The sequence below is a fragment of the Alligator sinensis genome, unplaced genomic scaffold (assembly GCF_000455745.1).
Source record: "Alligator sinensis unplaced genomic scaffold, ASM45574v1 scaffold946_1, whole genome shotgun sequence".
Classification (NCBI taxonomy): Eukaryota; Metazoa; Chordata; order Crocodylia; family Alligatoridae; genus Alligator; species Alligator sinensis.
Window position 1 is genome coordinate 117,096 of NW_005842751.1, and position 19,550 is coordinate 136,645.

Consider the following 19,550-nt stretch of genomic DNA (forward strand, 5'->3'; position numbering starts at 1 on the left):
CTGTAGAGTGGCCCTTCTTTCCACTTCCTGTTGCCAGTTGTTAGTTCTAGTTTTCATGTTGCCAACTAGTAGTACATTAGTGACATTTGCGCAGTTGACCTGTCTTGGTTTTTGTTTCTAAAAGACTCCGACAAAGGCTATATTAACAGTTTCATTACCATCAGTCCTCCATGAAATAAGAAAAATGTTCTAAAAAGGAGGAGGGCAAGTTTCTTTGAGTACATGTGAGATCTTTTATTAGACCAATTGCATAGTTGGAAAAAAGTTCTTAGCAAACTTTCAGGCGCAGTCACCCTTCTTCAGGCATAGGGAGTATCCGCTGTTCTGAGACTTCAAGAAATTAGAGAAGCTAGAAGTGTGGCAGCATGTCCGTGAGAATGTAAGTAGGTAGAAATTAGAAAGACAAAAGAAGAAGCAGAGAGGTAAAGCAGAGAGGGGAGGGGAAGAGGAAGAGCAGGGGAAAAATGGCTCAAAGGAGATGTAACAGTGATAGAATACAAGTTAGAAAAGAGGCTGTCAGTGAAAAAGAAAATAGTTGGAGATTAGGAAAACAAGAATACGAGAAGCTACAAGTGTGAGAGGATGTAGTGAAAATATAAATAGGGAAAAAGGAGAAACAAAAGGTAAAGCGGGGGGAGGGGAAGAAGGCGGGGGAAAAAAGAGCCAAATGGAAACATTACAGTGGTAAAAATACAAGGTAAGAAAGGCTGTCAAAGAGGAAGGAAATCAGAGGGACAAAGGGCAGAAAAGTAGGGGAGGGGAGACAAGGTGGGGGAAAAGAAAAATGTAAGAGGTCAGGTCAGGCAGGTACCTGTTGAATCGGATGTGTGGCAGGTTGTAATGCGCCATAAAACCAATGTCTATATTGAGTCCATGATTTTTTTGTATCCAGTAGATCTATAAAGTGAAGTTCATAGGCTTGTCTACAGAAGGTGTTTTGTAAGTTCCCTTTTGAGGATTAGACCTGAGAGATCTGAGAGGGAGTGATTGTCCTGCCCCAACAACTAGTTGGGTATTCTTGCCTTTGGTAGATTTTCGGTGTATGTTCATTTTGGTGCACAGTTGTTGTTTTATTTCTCTTACATATTTTCCATCAGGGCATTTGGTGCATTGGATGAGATATATAACACTTTTAGAAGTGCAGCTGCACATAAATGCATGAATGACTCATGCTTCCTGAGGCTGGGGGGGCATGATGACTGCCTGCAGGTGGCGGCAGTGATGTTGGTGGCGGGGGTCTAGCAGTGGCAAGTGGGGACCACCTGCAGATGCCAGCGGCAGCATCAACCAATCTCAGGGGGCACGTGCCCCCCACTCATTGCCTAGCATATATGTGTGTGTGTGTGTGTGTGTGTGTGTGTGTGTGTGTGTGTGTGTATATATATATATATATATATATATAGAGGTGTATATATGTATGTGTGTGTGTATATATATATATATGACTCTAGACATGTTAAATTCTAGACTCTGTATACAGACTTGCAAAGAGGCAAGGGGGCTTATGGGTAGGTAATCAGGTCTGTTTATATTTCATCATCATATATTGCTGTCAACACGGATGTTATCTCTGGAGACAAATTCAGTTTGAGAACTGAAAGTAAGCATCACCGCAATGCTTAATGGGATCTTCTAGACTGAGCACTGACTCCCGTTGTCTAGAGTGGTTTTCTTTAATCTTTACTAATCTATAGAGGAGTCTCTGGGAGCCCCATAAGATTGGGCCCCTAATATAGTCCATAGGCTGTTGTGATCTATTTATAAAACTTTTCTAAAAACATTACAGGAATGTATTGTCTCAAATAGTATATAATTAGAACTTATAGTCCCTATTCCATGATGATATCCTTGAGCTTTAATATAAAAGAGTTTTAATTTAAGATATATAGTTTTATTTTTTAAAGCATCTTAACACAAACAATAAAAATACAATTAAATAAAAAATGTGATTATAAATAAAAAAAATCTGATTTTTTTTAAAGAAAATTTTTTTAAATCATTGATTTTTCTCCATCCTGTGTAGCACTAACATAATAGCCAATTGGTAAAAAAAATTGTGTATGTACTATAGAAGGTGCTGTTTCAAACCATCTCTTTTTTTCCCCTGTGAAATTTAACATGTATACTGATCTCAGTCCTCAGTACAGGCAGTCTTCAGACTTAGGACACAATTGGTTCCTGAAAACCATGTTGTAAGTCAAAAGGTTGTAATTCAGAACCAGTTTTCCCATAGAAACAATGTTACAAATGGGGGTTGGTTCCTTTACCACGCTCGCATCCAGCTGGTAAGTCTGTTGTGGTGGGGAGGGAAGGGGCATGGGGAAATCAATGCCCTGCAGCAAGGGAGGGATTGGGGCTAGGCACAGGAAATGTGGTGGAATGCAGGTGTGGTTTGCTCTGGGCAGGTGCGGCAGCGCTGGGAGTGGGGGCTATCCACCTCGCCCTGGCTGGGCTAGTGGCAGCAGCGGCAGGGCATGGTGGGGGCGTGTGCCTTGGATCTGTGTGGGGCAGGTAGTGGAGCGGGGACTATGGGGGGGGCTGCAGCCACTCTAAAATTCCCCATAGCCTGCCTGGAGTTCAGCCTGGTGCAGCCCTGGCCCTGGCCACCCTGTGCAGATCCAGGGCACATGTCCCTGCCGCTGCCGCCACTGGCCCAGCCCAGGCAGGGCAGAGCAAAGCTGCGGCTAATCCGGGAGGTGCAGGGAGGCTGGGGCCACTCCTGTCACTGCATACTGCTTTCTGGAGGCAGCACAGCACCTGCACTCCCCTGCCCTGGCTGGGCAACTGGCGGCAGGGCATAGTTCCCACTCCTAGCACTGCCACACCTGCCCGGAGCAAGCCATGCCTGCATCCTGGGCCCCCTGGCCTCGGCTGGGCAAGTGGCCGAAGGGCAGATCCCCCATTCCCAGCACCTTCTGCCTGGAGTGCAGCCCTGGCCCTGCCCACTCCATGCAGATCTGGGGCACGTGCTTTCCTCCACCCCCCTACATGCCCTCCCAGGCTGGTAGTGCTCAGTAGTGGGAGCTGCCCTACCCCCTCCCATGCCCCCCTGGGCCCAGCCCCGGGCCCAGCCCCAGCTGCAATCCCTCCTTTGCTGCAGGGGATTGATCTGCCTCCCCATGCCCTTTACCGGCCCCTCTACTACAACAGAATTACCAGCTAGATGCAGCTGTGTTGAGTGTTGTAAAGGTGAAGCCCACATCGGAACCCTGAAACAGGGTGTCAGTTTACAAACGTTGTGAATGTTGTTCATCATAACTTAAAGTCGTAAGTCCAGGACTGCCTGTATGCCACAATGCTATGTTCTTCCTACCCCATCTCCCTTCCCAGCCTGCACTCCCCCCACAAAGCAGTAGGGAGAGCAGCTGGCCTCCCTGATAGCCTGCCCAGCCAGTGCGCCTTGCAAGGGTTGGTTTGCATGTCAACCAGCAACAAAGGCTGATGGGGCTAACAGAGGATGGGGCTCCAGTGGCAGTCATCTCTGCCACACACTCAGCACTTGCTGCTGCTGCCGGTGGCTTACCATCAGCTATTGTCAGCAGGCCTGCCTCACTCACGGACAGGCTTCCCTGGGAGGAGGGAAGCCAAGAAACAGCCTCCTAATTTCCCCTGGCTTTAGATCATGCCTTTGTGGTAATGCTGCTCTCCAGTTAAAAGGAGCATATAATCTGTTTTTATAGCTTTGCAAACTTTGTAGCACTACAAAAATAACGTGTCTAAGGCTTAGATTATACAATTAATAGAGAAGCTAATGTTAATGAATAACCTGCAGCCTGAATTCTTTGCCAATCAGAAAAATACTTGAACCCAGCGATTGCAATTTTCTTCCATCAGATAAGGAATATCTCAAGACTTGCAAGCAAAATTACTCTATATATAATAGGTGGTGTTGAAATGATGTCACCACGGTGGTGCCAGAAATATGCAAGTGGCAAGGATTTTTGTGGGTGATCTCTTTCAGCGGACCGACATGTTTGGGATAGATTTAGCCAAGCTTTCTCTAGGAGAGGAGTGCACAGACCTGAGGAAAGGTACTGTGCTACTCAAATGCCTGTCTAAATATCCCAGACACAGTTTGTCCAGTAAAGGAGATTACCTACCCCCAAATCCTTGCGTCTTCACATTGGGATACTTACTTTCCTTACTTTATGGTTTTTTTGTTTTTCTCTCCCCTCCCCCCATCCCCCAAGTATTTGCATGCAATGACCCTTCCCTCTTTCCTCTTTTGCCTAGAACTATTTTCTCAAATGTACCAAGCTCCAGTAGGGAAGTAGGAAGAAACATTGTATTCATTTCTGTAGCAGAACGTTTCATATTAATCTGTATTCTTTTTTTTGAAGTGAGGAGCCTCAACGTTTTAAAGACCATGGAAATCAAAAAAATGATTGGCAAATCCCTTCAGCCAGCAAGACCGGTGCGCCACTTGTCTGAGCAGATTGGTAAGTTGCATGGTTGAAATGAATTCATTTTAATAAGGAATTACAGATCATTTTTAGGAAATTGCAAGGGTGTTCATAATTCACTTCTGTTTAAGGCAATAGTTTAAAAGCTGGCTGTGGGGAAATTGTAGCTTTTATTTGTGGGTTTAAATGGGAACATTTTCATTGACATGCTCATGCTCTAGGTCATACAAATATTATTCTAAAAACTATAGCAAAACCATATTAAAACTATCACATCATTAACTAGACCAGGTTTAGCAAAACATTTGCAAACTCTTGTGTGCCTGGCTAGTTCTCTAAAGACCAAATTTATTTACAAATTGGTTCTGGATTTTAATTTGAGATTGAAGAGACATACTGAGGCATGCTGCCCAGGCTCTTCCGTCATAAAGAAACACATGGGAGGCAATAAAGCAGCCCAATTTGTTACTACCTTTTGCCCTGGGTACAAATGCGAGCATTTGTGGTGCAACAGAAGGTATGAATATCTGTTTGCTTTCACTTTGTGTTGCCATGGCACAAAGTGACATCTGTTTCCATCCAGAAATGTTTAAATAGGAATCCTTAAGTTTAAAAAAAATTCTACCCTGCTCTGATCTTTGTGATTTCTTTGTAATATTTTTCCTTCCTTTCCTTTCCTTCTCAAGAAACAAATTAAAGCTAGGACCTGGCATTTTCTGAGGGGTGGCTTGAGCATAACAAAGATGAGAACCATTTTAGAGAGTAGCCTGCATGCTGAGTTGCATACTGGCTATGCTGAAGCCCCCAAAGGTTAGGTGTAAGAAAACTGGTTCATGCTTCCCCCTTTCCCCATATATATATATATTTTTAGTTGCATATGGAAAGTTGCAATGGGAATGCTAATTTTTTTCACTCTTTGAAAATATAAGTAAGAATGTTTTGGACCTGGATTGTATCATCTAAGAATTACTGAACTGTAAAAATGCTCTAGCTTAGACTACATATGTAGCTTTCCATCTGATTTAGTTAAACAGGTGCACATATTTTATGAACACCAGGGGTGGGGAGAGGAAAATCAGTCCAAATAATAATTTAGACTTAACCCTGTTGTTGTAATTGAAGTATTTGATTTTTTTTCCCGATTTCCATGCATGGATGTGAACCTCTTAAAATAAATTGGTGACTCTAAATCGGTTTTAAAATGCACCTTTATTTCAAAGCCAGTGTAACAAACTGTGGTGGTTTAAAGATGAGGCCTGCCAATCCAGATAAAACAAGGGGCCTTTTCTTCCCTGTTCTTCCCCTCTCCCACACCCACTCCACATAGCTTTATTTTTTCACTCCAGCATGATCTGAAATACACCTTGACCAGACTGCTAGTTTTTTACTTCATTTCCAAAAACTTTTGTAGATTGTGAATCTCTGTGTCAACAGAGCTTTGAGTTCAGGTAAAAATAATAGTCCTAATCCATACGGTGACTTGAGTGTTTTGACATAGAGCATTGTCATGCCAAACTCTTAGACACCCAGCTCCTGAAACAAAACTCCTAACACCAAACTGGGATATTAACTTTCTATACAATGCACAGAGAAGGTTGGGCAGATAGGAAGGGAAATGCACTGAGCTAGAAAATGACAAAATTAACCAATGGGAAACGTTGAAAAGAAGGGTATATCTGCCCTGAGACAAGTGCCTACATATGACTGGCATTCACTGGACTTGGACTTCAGTCCTACTTTTTGATTTGGGCGACTAGCTCACTTTTCATATTGAAACACAGGTGTTGAAGAAGAGGCAGTGGTTCTGGTAGCTGGGCTGTAATTTAAAGATGTAAGTATTTGTCCATGAAGTAGACCTAACAACCAAGTCTCTCTTTCCTTAGCCAGAGGGGTTTCAAACCCATCTCTCTCTTTGCAGGAGAGTTCCTTAACCACAAGACTATAGGCTAGGCTTGGTGACACTTCTGTTACCCTGCCCCGTTTTGTTGTAGCTGAACTCCCATACAAGGCTACCTATGCATTTTGTAATTAAACAGTTATTAGATAAAATAAACATTATTGGGAGCAGGCACTGTAATCCAGATCTCTGCCTCACAGAAGAGTGCCCTTTTTAGATTTGGCTTAGTCCTCCTTGCACTCTTTAGCCCCGTGAGTCTTGGATTCTTTATTACGCTTTGCCATAATTTCAACAGAAGGGCATACTCTCCATTCTGTCATAGTTTTGCTTCTAGCTTGATGGTTGGAGCATCCTTCTGAGAGGCAGAAAATATATATTTGAACCCTCTTAAACTGATAAGGGCCTAGAATCCTGTCTCACTTCCTGTATGGGCATCCTAGGCTCTAGGCTGTTATTCTCTGGTCATGGTCTTAAATGAAAGTGGCAGGACTGCTGTGTTTTGTGCTGAACTTGTTGGTATGTGGTAGGTGTCTGTTGAGCATGCTTGACAAATTTGGGCCATGATGAACTTTGTCTCAGGAAAACGTGCTTTGTAAATCTTCATCAGGGTTAAATATGAAGTAGGTGCTGAGCTTTTTGTGCATATGTAGTAGTGGCACATGCTTTTACTGCTGAAAACTTAAACTTATTGGGTATTTACAAAGCCTTGGGCATTCAAGGATTTATTTAGGTGAGAGTTTTTTGATTCACTCTTAAAGTCCATTTTAGGATTCTCCAAGGTTATCTGTGTAGTTTTGAGGTCAGAATACTGCATTATCTTCCACTAATCCCTGTCTGCCTACATATGAACTTCTGCTCAGCCTTTCCTCTCTGTCTCCAAATGAAGCAGGAAAAAATGATGTCCAGATACAAGTACTGTCATCCTTTGTGCAAAAATAACTGAAGAATGTCAGGTTGTTGTATACATTATGTAAGCTGAACTAATTCTATCTTGGTAATAAAAGATTTTGCTGGAAAAAAAATTGAGTGAAATAGATATGACATTATAATTTCATACTTATTGAAGGCATAACTGCATAGTAGCTGTGGCAGGTACCATCTTTTTTTTTGCTGTTGTCTACAACTGAGGTTCCCAACCACTGGGCCGTGGCCCGGTACCAGGCTGCAGCAGGTTGGCTGCTGGGTTGTGGCACGAAACCCCTGCTTGCACCCCCATCTGTCCACTTGGGTGAGCAGCTTCCGGGGTCACTGCTGAGCTATCGGGGTTAAAGCCGGGGGGGGCAGGGGAGCCCCGGGAGGGAGGCATCCAGCTCCGCACAACCTATTCCACTCCTGCCAGGCTGAGGTGAAAAAAAAGTTTGGGAACCACTGGTCTACAACACCTAGTTGATTCCTGATTTATGATTAGGCAACTAGTTGCTATGATAATGCAAATAATAAATAGAATTATTGCATTGGCTAGGGATAAATGCTGAAATGTTACTGTGGACGGCAGCCGCCGAATAAATGCATTACATGACAAAGATGTTGAAAGAAATGGGACCTATTTATCTGGTGCTTAACTAGGTAGTAAAGCACCTGTACGGTAACTAATACAAAACAAAACATTTGGATCTTTCTCTGTTGTTTGACTTTGCTACTGGGTATTTGCACACAAATGTCTTTAAGATAGTGTTCTAAATGGACAGTTGACTTTTTGCTTACTCTTGTTCCAACAGCTTCAACTATTAATTTCAACTTAAAAAGTGAATTTGCATGCAACACTCAAGTATGCTTACGTAGTGACAGTAGTTGGGTAAGCATCTAATTAAGTGGATACAATAAAAACAATTGTAAATTGCTAAGTCTATGAAGAACTGATAAAAGAATACCATAAATTGACAATGAAATGTGCCATCAGATTATTCAGTTGTAAGTGTAAGCTCTTCACAGTGAGTCTTGTTCTTTCATTTGATTGTTAAGAGTAGTCCTTGAAATGTTGAAATGAAATTTTGTATTTTCTTGGTACATGTGCACTAAGGCCTGAAAAATGCATCTCCATAAGAGGTAACAGTGACTTTCAAATGTGGCTTTTCTTTAAGCTTCATAAAGTTTATCTCCAGTAGCTTGTTCTGTTAATTCTCAACTACATATAGGTAACAAATGCTCATTTACCTTGCTCACTTTTTCCGTATTTTGCACTTAATAAGCAGTGGCAGGAGTTCTTGTATTCCTTTTCATGTAGAAATGTATTCAGTGCATTTGAGGCAGCAGACATAAAATCTGGATTAAAATTTCTCCCCATATGCATCCAAAATGTTGGTCAAGTGAATATTTTTCTGTGCCTCCTGAATTCAGAACCACATTATTGTATTTGTTGGAAAGCAGCATTTGCTTTACATTCTGAGGGACAGATGAGGAAAAATGTGACTTGGGAAGATAGATAGAGAGGTACTTCAGTTCTCCTTTGATCTTGAGCTAGCAGTGTTCTGTTTGTCCCTTTGCTTACTATTGCATAACCAGAAGGGTGCCAGCAGCTCCAGTAAAATGTATGCATGCTGTTTTTTGTGGCTTTTGCTTTTGCCCCTTCTTGCTAGGCCAGTGTCATAACTTCTGTGCCCTAGGCAACCTTTTAGAGTAGCATGCTGGATGCTTTATAGCCTGGCTGCTGCTGTGAGCTGTCAATCCCTCATCTCTGCCAGCAGTTCCACCTCTCCCTGCTTTCATCCCCTCCCAACTCTGTGCCCAGGCAGCCCAGAAGACTGCAAATGTGCAGGGCCTGGTTTTCAGATGAATGTTGGCATTCAGACCAGGGCAGCCCTAGTTCTGGGATTCATGCCATTTGTTTAATTTAAGGTTCCATGCAAATCGGCCATAAAGATGTTCTGCATTGTATGTAGAACATCTCTGTGTCTGTCTTGCCATTTTATTGCACTATAAATTGGTTAAAAATGTGTTATGTTGCAATTTATGGTACAATTGGAACATGAATTATGCCATCTGTGTAGGCGTTTCATTTTTCAAAGAGAGGTAAAGGAAAGTGGGAGTAATGACAACAGTTTTCATATATTTGAAAATCTGCCATAAAGAGAAGTAGGAACCATTCTCCCCTGCTACAGAAGGTAGGCCATGAAGCAATGGGTTAAAATTGCAGTAGAGGTGACAGATTAAATCACAGGAAACACATCCTAACTATGTCCTTTGGCTGTTCTTACAAGTTGTCCAGGAAAATTGAAGATTTCCAAGAAGAGACTGGATAACTTTGGGATGGTTTAGGAATAATGCATTCTGAATTATTGCAGCTCAAATTGGACCACCAGCGCAGGGAGCAGAGGAACTGTGTGTTGGGCTGGGTTAATTGGCTGGGCCTGGGACTGCACAAGGGTCTGGAACTAGCCACAGTGTGGTTCCTGCTAGGCTAACAATCAGGTATTTGTCAACCTGGTGTTTTCCCCCTGCACTGGCAAATTAAAGGCCAGGTGCCTGGTAATCTGCTGTCAGCTCAGCCAGGGGACGAGACCAGGATCAAAATCCCAGTCTGCCCCAGTGTTGGCAAGTATGGCGTGATTTGGGTCTGATCCCTGATCCCAAAATTGCCCATTCTGCCATGCTACATGCATAGCAGAAGCACACCTGTTAGATCAGATTCTGTCATGCCTTAAATGAATGTCGGTCAGCAGCCTCAATGTAGGAAGTAGTCACTAAGGTTGTGAGTCAAAATAAGCCATTCAGGGTTATCTATGTTTGCAAAATTTGTAACTGCAGTTCACCTTTCTTGTGGCTCTTGGTCAGTTATGTATGTGCTACAGATTCTGCTGGTGATAACCACTGGTATATCTCCACCACTCCTGACTATAGTTTAAAAAAGTCACTGGTGCAGATGCTGGCCCAGTTCCACTTATACAAACCTGTTCTTCAGTTTGCATAAACCTCATTGCTTGAATTCTGCTAGAAAATGAATTGCTTGTCTAGTTTTTCCTCTAGCTGTTATACAGCATGGAAAGTTATGAGCAATCTCAAGTGAACAATATATAACAGTAGATGTAAACTTGACTTTGCCATAATTAATTTCAATATCAGTTTTACTTTGAATAGCGTATCCTTACATTTTGTGAGAGAACACCAGATCTTCATATAATGCATTTTATGTGAAATGCTTCTAAAACTTTGAATAATTTGTATCTCTTCTTTTCACTTTTTTTTCCCAGTGGTGTGAGTCTCCTGGAATGATTGAAAGTAATCATGCAGAACAGCATGAGGTTGAATCTAAAAAAGGTAAGCCCAGATCAGTGTATGAATTACTGACTTGTAAGATGGAGCGAAAATATTAATTCTAAGGAGTTGTGAATTACATATTTTTGTTTCAAATACTTGCTTCTGCTTCATGAAGTGATGGCTTCCTTCCAAATCAGGAATGATGTGAAAGTCTCACTTCAATAATTTGGTATTTTAATGTAATAATGTTATATATCAAGACTTTGGAAGTGGTGTGTGTATAATAGTACAGCTACGCTGATATGGATCTTCTGGCATGCTTGACCAGTACCTAGAAACGCAGGTCTAGAATAAGTCTGAGTTGAAGAGTATCTTACTATTGTACATGATTGCCTGCAATTATTTTTTTTATAAAATCAAGTTCGGCCTTTATGTTCCATGTTGTTTGCCCCTACTGTTCTTATTGGAAAGCTGTTTTAGAACCTTATTTTTCTGTTTTGAAACCTTTTTATTTCTAAACAAAACTCACTTTTGGCAATTTGGTCTTGTATTAATATTGTCATCTGGTGTAAATACTTTTTTACCCTCTCTGATATTTCTCTCTCATTTATAGAATAACTATATTCCCCTACCAACAGCTAAACAGGCCAAGGTTTTTTAGCCTCACCTCAGTAAGATAGATATTGGCTGGCCGTGTCTACATGAGACACTGACTGTGCAGTCATTTAGTACTTGTATAAACAAATACTAAATGACTGCGCAGTAATAGTGCAGTAGTGTTGCCGAATGGCTTTTAGGTGACACTGACTGCAGTAGCTCATTACTAGCTCATGTAGGCGTGGCTGCTGTCCATTTTTCTGATCACCCTCCTAGTCCTCTGCCTGCATTACAGTATTCCTTACCTGCTTTATAGTAATTATTCAGTAATTTCCATCTTAATGACCATAATCCTTATTTGGCACCATACCAAATGTTTACTGGTTAGATGAAATATTCTAAATTTCTTTTTTCTAAGAAATATCAAATTAATCTGGCATGATCTTCCTTTGGTAGACGCATGTTGCAATTCCACCCATTTTTCCATTTACCTCCATGATTTTATTCATTCCATTCATAATTAGGGGTTCACCCAACTTGAGGAGGCAGCTGGCCAATTTTGTGGGGAGATTACAGGGCTGGCCAGCACTTTTATGGGCTGATCCTGGCAGCCCACCTCCCCCTACGCTTCTGGCCAAGGGGCCCCAGTTACCCTTGCTGCTGACTGGTTGCGAGGGCTGCCCTTCATGTGGACCTACCCCTTGCCACCCTCAGCTAATCAGTGGCAAGGGGTGGAGGTGAGAGCCATCTTAGGTGCTCTTCATGATGTTTCCCCTCTGGGGGGGCCCAGCATTTTATTTTTAGAAGTGTCCCCCCCCCCCGGATTTCTCAAGCATTGCCCAATTTCACGGTTTCTGTGAAACAGCAATTTCAGTAGGTCCATATTCATAATGTGTTCTGAACACTTGCATACTATTAGACTAGCAGGTCTCTGATTGCTTGGATTTCTCTCTTAGAGATGCTGTGTTAACAGTTTCATGTTACCATCCCCTACTTGATAAATTTATTAACATCCTTTAATAATGATCTGTGATTTAAGTGCCAGTTCTTTCAGAATTATGAATATCATTATACAAATGATAGGGAAATGGGGAAGAAAGGAGGGGGCATGAAAGAGGTGAATGTGAGTTAAAGAGATCAAAAAGGATAAACAAAGCAGTTAACCCATTGAGGGACATAGGAGGTTATAAAAGCTTTGTGGTGGGTTTCCTTCCCATTTCCTTTGCTTTTAAATGAACTAATTTCTTTCTACCGTATTTAGTACCCATACTCTTTGCAAGTCTATTCATAGCATCTGATGAAATAGGTTATAGCCTACAAAAGCTCATGCCTCTCCATGAATGAGTCTGTCCAGGTGCTACACTGCCCTGCTTTTTACCGAACGTCAGATTAACATAGCTAGCTACCTCTCTCTACTCATGTGTAATGGATAGTTAGCCAATTCTGGATTGGTCTGTGTACTTTGTTAGTGAACACTCCCACAAATTCACCCCAGTACAAGATCTGGGACTGCTACATGCCACATTCATTTTAGATTTGAACCATTAAACATCTATAGCTCTGCATTGTTCTTTGAAAAGCTGGTTATCTTGGGGTATTTCTAATTGTTATTTTAAGAGTGATTGAAACATTATTCACAATGACAATTCTTCAGGCACCTTTTTATAAAAGCTAAGTTAAACATTCAAATTAGTAAATGCAGAATTATTAACAGATGTTCAGATAACTTAATTACCTAATCATTTGTATACCTATGTATGTTTACAGAAAGAATTCAATACAGTAGGGACTTCCTCTTAAAGCTCGCAAGTGTTTCACACTCGCAGAAGAAGCCAGACTTTCTTCCTGATCATCCGGTAGTTCTTGAAAGACCAGTAAGTATATTTTTAACATTTAAATTAAGCTGTGAGAAGCACTTTTGCAGAGTGTCAACCATCATGGTTGGTTAGAGCAAAATTTATTGTTTTTAAATCTGTTTTGAGGTTCATGTACTTTACCCAAAAACAGATAGTGGTTATAATTTTACAGTAGCATATAAAAGTCCCCAGTCAGGATAGGTATCTCTTTTTAGCAAGCGTTGTACAAAGAGGAATCTCTGCCTTCAAGAACATTTTCTTGACTTTCTGTTCCTGCTTTTATACTTCCAAAGGACTAAAGTTCTATTATGAACTAATGAATTTATATAATTGTGATATTCCTTGTACTTCCAGTTATGGTATGATTTATACTTGTGTGTTCTTACTAATGTAACTTCCTGTACGTGTTTCCTTTAGTCCCATAATTTTTTGGCTTGCTTGTTTAATAGATGTATAATCTGTCAATATTCAGCTTTGTACCTTAACGTACTCCTACTTGATCTTTTCTTGGCTGACAATTTAAAAATGGAGACAGAGGCTGAATTGTGCAAATATCCAAGACTAAGTTTGATCAGAAGGTGTGTCTGAGGGTGGTTCCCCCACCCCTATCACTTACACTATAAATTCCCCTTACACACTTATGAAAAGCAGCAAGGCAATCTAGATGCTTTACTCTCACTTAGAATTCTCCAAATTCATTATCTGCATTGTCTTGTCTGTGTGCATGCATGGATTGCCATAGCAATTTGAAAACATAGCTCAAGTCCCCACAATACTTCTTGGTTTTTCCCCAAATGTCTCCTGAAAACATGGTCATGTTTAAATGGTTTAGGTTTCAAATCCAAATAGTCTCCCAAACTGTCATAAGGAGTCTGATGCAACAAAGGTTGGCGTAGTAAAAGTACGTGAACTGGTAGCATAATTTTCTGCTGTTGCCTGTCCAGCATGTTTGGTTTTAATGGTGACTTCCCCCAGCACTGCGAGCTGCTGGGATCTTGACTTGACTGAAGGAGGCGCTTCACCCACAACCGCGCCGAGTTCTCAGCGCTGCGAGCCTCTGGGAACCGAGCCCAGCAGCAGGAGGCGCTTCCCCCAGCCGGACTGAGTTCCCCAGCACTGAGGGGCTAGGAACTCAGCCCGGCTGGAGGAGGTGCTTCCCCCAGCTGGGCTGAGTTCCCCAGCGCTGGGTCCCTAGTGGCAGGAGCAGTGACTTGTGATCCGGCAGGCAGATTGGTGGCTTGCCTGCACTCCTGGGAGGGCTGCAGGGGCTCTGCCGGACTCCTCCTGGGAGTGCAGGCCCCGATCTGCCTGCTGACTCACAGGACACTGTTCCTGCTCCCCGGCTCCTGCTTGGCAGCAGCCAGAGGTTCAGTTTCCTAGAGACCCCTGCACCAATCTTGAAACTTGGCAGGCTTCATGCCCTCAGAAGGGGCTACCACCCCTGCAAGTTTCATTGGAATCGGGCAAGAAATGACAAAGTTACAGGCTTTTTCGTGCTTCCCCATTATAGCCTATGGGCGAAATGTCGAAACAGCAAAACTGTTTCAGCGAAATGGAATGGAACAGTGCTTTCGAAATGAAGCAGAACTTGAACTGAAACACTACTTTCGTTTCGATGGAATAGAAGCAGAGCACTGCTGTTTCGCACAGCCCTAATGTCTATGCTGATCACTTACCTGCTATGTCAGGGGTGGGCAAAATATGGCCTGTGGGCCGGATGCAGCCTGCCAGGCCATTCTATCCGTCCTATGGGACCCCTAAAAAAATTTAGAAAATTAATGTTTATCTCCCCCTGACTGCCTGTCATGCGGCCCTTGATGGCTTGCCAAAACTCAGTAAGCGACCCTCTGCCTGAAATAATTGCCCACCCCTGTGCTACATGGTGCCATGGTGAAAGTCTGGACTGTTCTGTGTGCACTACCTGTTGAACTGAGGGTAGTGTGGCAATTTTTGTGCTGCTGGTGAGGGGGAGAGGGGATAACTATCAGTTTATCACAGGAGGTAGAGGTAGTTGGTACACTAATGCAACTAGACCACTTTTGATGTGGGAGGTAGTGTACATGGCATATTTTAGCACACTGCTGCCAGCTGCAGTGAGTGGTACAGACTTGCCTTTAATGCCTTGCTATAACAATTTGATGTCTGTGTAGATTGATGCCTGTAGTTAATTCACTGTTAAATACTGATAGCAGTCTTTCTGCCACCATGTACTTTTAAAAAAATAAAAAATGTACACAGTGGAATTGTGAAAGCCCATCAGTAGAATGGTCTCGGTGCAGCTCACAGGGTCTTAATTCCAGCTACGCTAATATCTGCTCTGGTTTAGTCGGTGTTCTTGTGTATATATGGAGGGGATTCAGTGTTTGAGGGAGAAGTGGACAGCAAGAGGCTTAACAAAATATGGAGAAATCTTGTGATATTAAATGTATTTGTCCAAAAGTACAAGAGGAAAAAAGAAATGATTTGCATCCTCTGAAGCAGGGCTGTACAACTTCTAAGCAGCCAGGAGCTTAGAATGCTGCATGGGCTGCACCAGTGGCATCTGCAAGCCGTAGGGTCCACAGATCCCCAGGCTACATGCTGCATGTGTGCAAGTGCTTCCCCTCCCTCTCATTGTGTACATGGATGCTCCTGCACCACACGGGCTGGCCCCCTTTGCAGTGCATGCAGCATCCTACCTCACCTTTGGGTGTCTGGCTGTGGGCTCTCCCACTGCACTATGCTGCCCAGGCATTCTGGGTGATGCCCCCCCACCCAAGCACTGTGGGCTGTGTTGAGCTACCCCACTTCATCCCTCTCTCTTGGGTTGGGTCAAGCAGCAGAGGCCAGAGGAGGGAGTGGGAACCCCAAGATCCCAGCAGCTGCCTCAGCCAGAGCAGTAACAGCAGCAGTGGCCAGGTGGGAGCCTGAGAGTTGCGTGTCTACCACTGAGGGCTGCATGCAGTCGGTTTAGTTTCCTTTGTGATTCTGGTGTAGCAAGTACAAGTCCTCTTCCAAGTCAAAGAATGTGTATATTGTGTATACTGTTAGGACATAACAGTGAAAATCTATATGCTGAAATTGTAATGGATGGCTGCTTGAAGGGTTGTATTTGTTACCACACTCGGTAGTAGCCTGAAGCAATGCTTAGTTGGATGTGCTTCCTGACTTGCTGTCAGGAAACCTGTCTGCAATGATGCACTGGGAAATTTTTATGGGAATGTCCATTAAGATTGTAAAACCTGCATCTTCTATCTTGAGACTGAGTATCTTTTTAAGAATGTTTCCTTGATGCTGGGCCATTCCCACATTAAATTAATACAGCCTTTATTGGTATGATTGGTGAGGGAGCTAGGCTCAACGTAGCTGTGAGCCATTGTTTGGAAAGCCACTGGTACATGAGGACTTCCGCTCTGGAAAGCTGTGCTACTGGACTGAGTATTGCCACATTTCAGTTCGGCACCTCAAGTGCTAGAAGCTTCCTTTCCTAGACAGCATGTACTTGAAAAGGATTTTCACAGCAGCTCAGACTTCCACCCAATAAACTTGAGAGGTAATATCCAAAGCAGTGTCAGGCTGTGGGCTGTGGTCAGCATCCTCTGTCCAGCACCGTGTATACTGTTTATCTCTTGCATGCATTCTTCATCCCATCTCAAAATATGCTTAATGCTATTTTCCACATGGGCACTTTCAGGTGGTGCCAGTGTACAGTTGTTGACCCTAAGAACCTATCTTAAATTTCTTTTAACTACATAGTATTTATGGAAATAGCCTTTGAAGAAGTATAGAGGTATCAAATGTCCAGTTTTGATTTTAATTATTTTTTCCCCTTGAACAGGCAAATGACCACCCTCTATTTTCTTTTGGAATCTGCCAGCAGCCTTTGCTAGCCAGTAAATTTATGTCTAATGACTTATCTTCATTTTTCTTTTTTACAACCTGGCCTTAAGGCTTGTCTACTCAGAAGAGAGATCTTCTGCAAAAAAAACCCCCAAAAAACAATGTCCATCTACATAGTTCCATGCATACCTTTTTAGGCACTAACTGTGTTCTCAACATTAAAGCATTAGTTTGTTTAGTTTGGCAACCATTGATCCTTCCAGACCATGGTGTATGCATGAGAGGTCACCCAGACCTTTGATATATATGCCTAGGACGGAGTTTTTGGAGGAGTGGAGGCTGCCCAGACCTTCCATCCCCCCCTTCAAGTCACTGAGACAGAATTCAAAGGCCAGACTGGGTCCAGACCTTTGGGTCCTCCATGGCTGTATTTATGTCTTGGAATTGAACCCAGGTCTCCTGTGTGGCAGACAAGGATTCTACCACTGAACCATAGGGGACCCCCTTATTAAAGCATTAGTCTTACTTATTGTTGTTGGACATCCTGTCCCTTGGTGGGTCACCCTAGAATGCCTTAATTCAGGGCTATCCTACTTCTAAGCCCCTGGGGTTCACAGGCTGTACCAGTCAAGCCACAGGCCACCAGACCATGTGGATGATGGTCCACATGAAGCATCTGTCCAACCTCCCTCCTTGCTTTCCTGCTGCACCGTGTGAGCACGATCCCTTCCCATCCTCTCTGCTACAACTGCTCTTTTGGGCATCCCTCCACCCCCACTGGTGCACCAGGCTCCCCACCCACCATTGCCTTGTTCAGATGTGATCTCCCTGAATGGCTTAGAGTCACCTTCAGTCTGTGCTGGATTGCATTGCCCCAACCCCTGGGACAAGGGCAGAAAGCATCACTCAGAGGAGGGATAGGGGAACCTGGAAACCCTGGCTGCTATCACAGCCAGAGCAACAGGTGAAGCAGTGGCTCAGCAGGAGCCTGAGGGCAGCAACTTAACTGCTCGCAGGCTGCATGTGGCCCAGAGGCTGCCAGCTGGATAACGTTGCCCTAATTTATTTGTCAGATTAGTGCCTATATTTGAGCTAGATAGTCCTTCTGTATCTAAAAATGACACTCAGATTTTGAAGAATAAGTAGTGATCCTTTTCTTTTGCAACTGACAGTTTAATCATATCTTTAGCCTTGACAAGTCCTAGTCATGGACTGATTCTTAAACTCTTTAGTTTCTAAAAATAGACATTTCTCATAGAAAGTCTCCTCTTGAAAACTATTTAGCTATGACTCTACTCAAGATATAATTAGCTGCAATATTGTTAATCTATTCACATCCCTTTTTAGCCATCAGGTTTAAATCCTCATTAAACTATACACAGTAGGGAAATGCAATTCCCACTTCTCATATTTTGAAAAATAAACGTAGAAAATGTAATGTGATTTTACTTAGGGGCTGTTCATGCTGTCATGTATGTAATGAATCATATTCCTCAGACTTTGGAAAATGAAGTTCTTCATTTGGGAGCTGATACACAAGAACGGGGGGGGGGGGCAAATGCTTAAGGTCCTATTATGTGATCTTACATTAAATGTTGCACAAGTAGGCACTGGATATGCAAGACTTCCAGTGATGACACCACAATTCCATACTAGCTTGCCAGTCATACTATAAACATTCCTTGTTTCAATTGCAAGTTATTTCAGTAGCACTTCACTTTTGTATGTAGTTTAGCTTTCGGAATAGGGAAAACTACAAGAAATATTATCAGACTAGTTTCTGTATTTGATCTTGGAAGTTGATTTTTTTTTTTTGCATCTTAGAGCTTATTTGCTTAGATGAATATTGGAATTGCAGCTCTCCCATCACTATTGAAATTGCAGACTGATTCAGCTTAAACTGGTTTACTCTCAGTGTACTTTCATGTTGGTGGGGTTTTTTTTCCTTCTTTCTAGTCGCTTCCAAGACTCCACTCTGAACTCTGTGGTTTACCTTATTTCTTTTATAAATTACCCTTAAGATTTTTGTTTGTTAAGAATATCTCCTTAGAGTACAGGCTGGCAGTTTGTTCCATTTGTAGCAAAGTTTTGCCACTACCATATGTCTGAATTGGAAATTTCCATATTTTCTCACATATACACCCCTTTCTATTTTTGAAAGTCAGAATGAAGAATTTTTCTCCTCAGATATAACTGCATATAACAGGGACAGAGCATAATCTTCAGCTGACTTGCCTTCCTTTTCCTATTTAACTAGAGTTAAAACTGTAGCTACTGCTAAATACTGGTTTCCATGTTTATGTATGATTTTGAAAAGAGCTAGAGTCTTCAAGACTGTTTCTAATTTCAGGGGGTGGCTGTAACTCCCTTCCCTCCCCTGGTCAAACACCTACCACTTCTGTCCTTTTATTTATTGGAGGTGTACCTCCCAGCCAACTGCAGCATTTCTAAATTATTCTCTTGTGCAGGGATGTCAAATGCACTTGGCTCCCTGGGCTGAATGTGGACTACGTGGCTTCTCACTGGACAGATCTGGATCTACTTCTAGTAGCGGGGCAAGCCGCAGCAGAGCGAGCAGTGTTGGGGAGCCACATGGGCTAATGCAGCCATTGCTCACCCCACTGAGAAGCATCCCCAGCAGAGCTCTGTACCCCATGGGCCTTATGTTTGACACCCCTGCGCTTGAAGAATTGGGGTCCATGAAGACAAAGTTGAAGGTGTGTGTTTTGATTGCTATATATGGGCATCCTCTGATATAAAACAACCTGACATTCTCTCTTTCCC

At 42.7% G+C, this 19,550-nt stretch overlaps 1 protein-coding gene across 3 annotated transcripts in view; it reads left to right on the plus strand.

Moving 5' to 3' along the window:
* Nucleotides 1-19,550, plus strand: part of CUNH8orf88 (chromosome unknown C8orf88 homolog) — a 35,968-nt gene that overhangs the window by 6,699 nt on the left and 9,719 nt on the right. For all 3 annotated transcript variants that reach the window (XR_003096426.1, XR_003096427.1, XM_025216579.1), the window contains exons 2-6: nucleotides 4,341-4,439; nucleotides 8,019-8,095; nucleotides 10,488-10,554; nucleotides 12,859-12,965; nucleotides 19,235-19,483. Coding sequence is in view for 1 of the 3 variants with exons in the window: in XM_025216579.1 (XP_025072364.1) it covers nucleotides 4,341-4,439; nucleotides 8,019-8,095; nucleotides 10,488-10,554; nucleotides 12,859-12,965; nucleotides 19,235-19,483 (599 nt within the window). In the remaining 2 variants the exon portion in view is untranslated. The remainder of the gene's footprint in view (nucleotides 1-4,340; nucleotides 4,440-8,018; nucleotides 8,096-10,487; nucleotides 10,555-12,858; nucleotides 12,966-19,234; nucleotides 19,484-19,550) is intronic.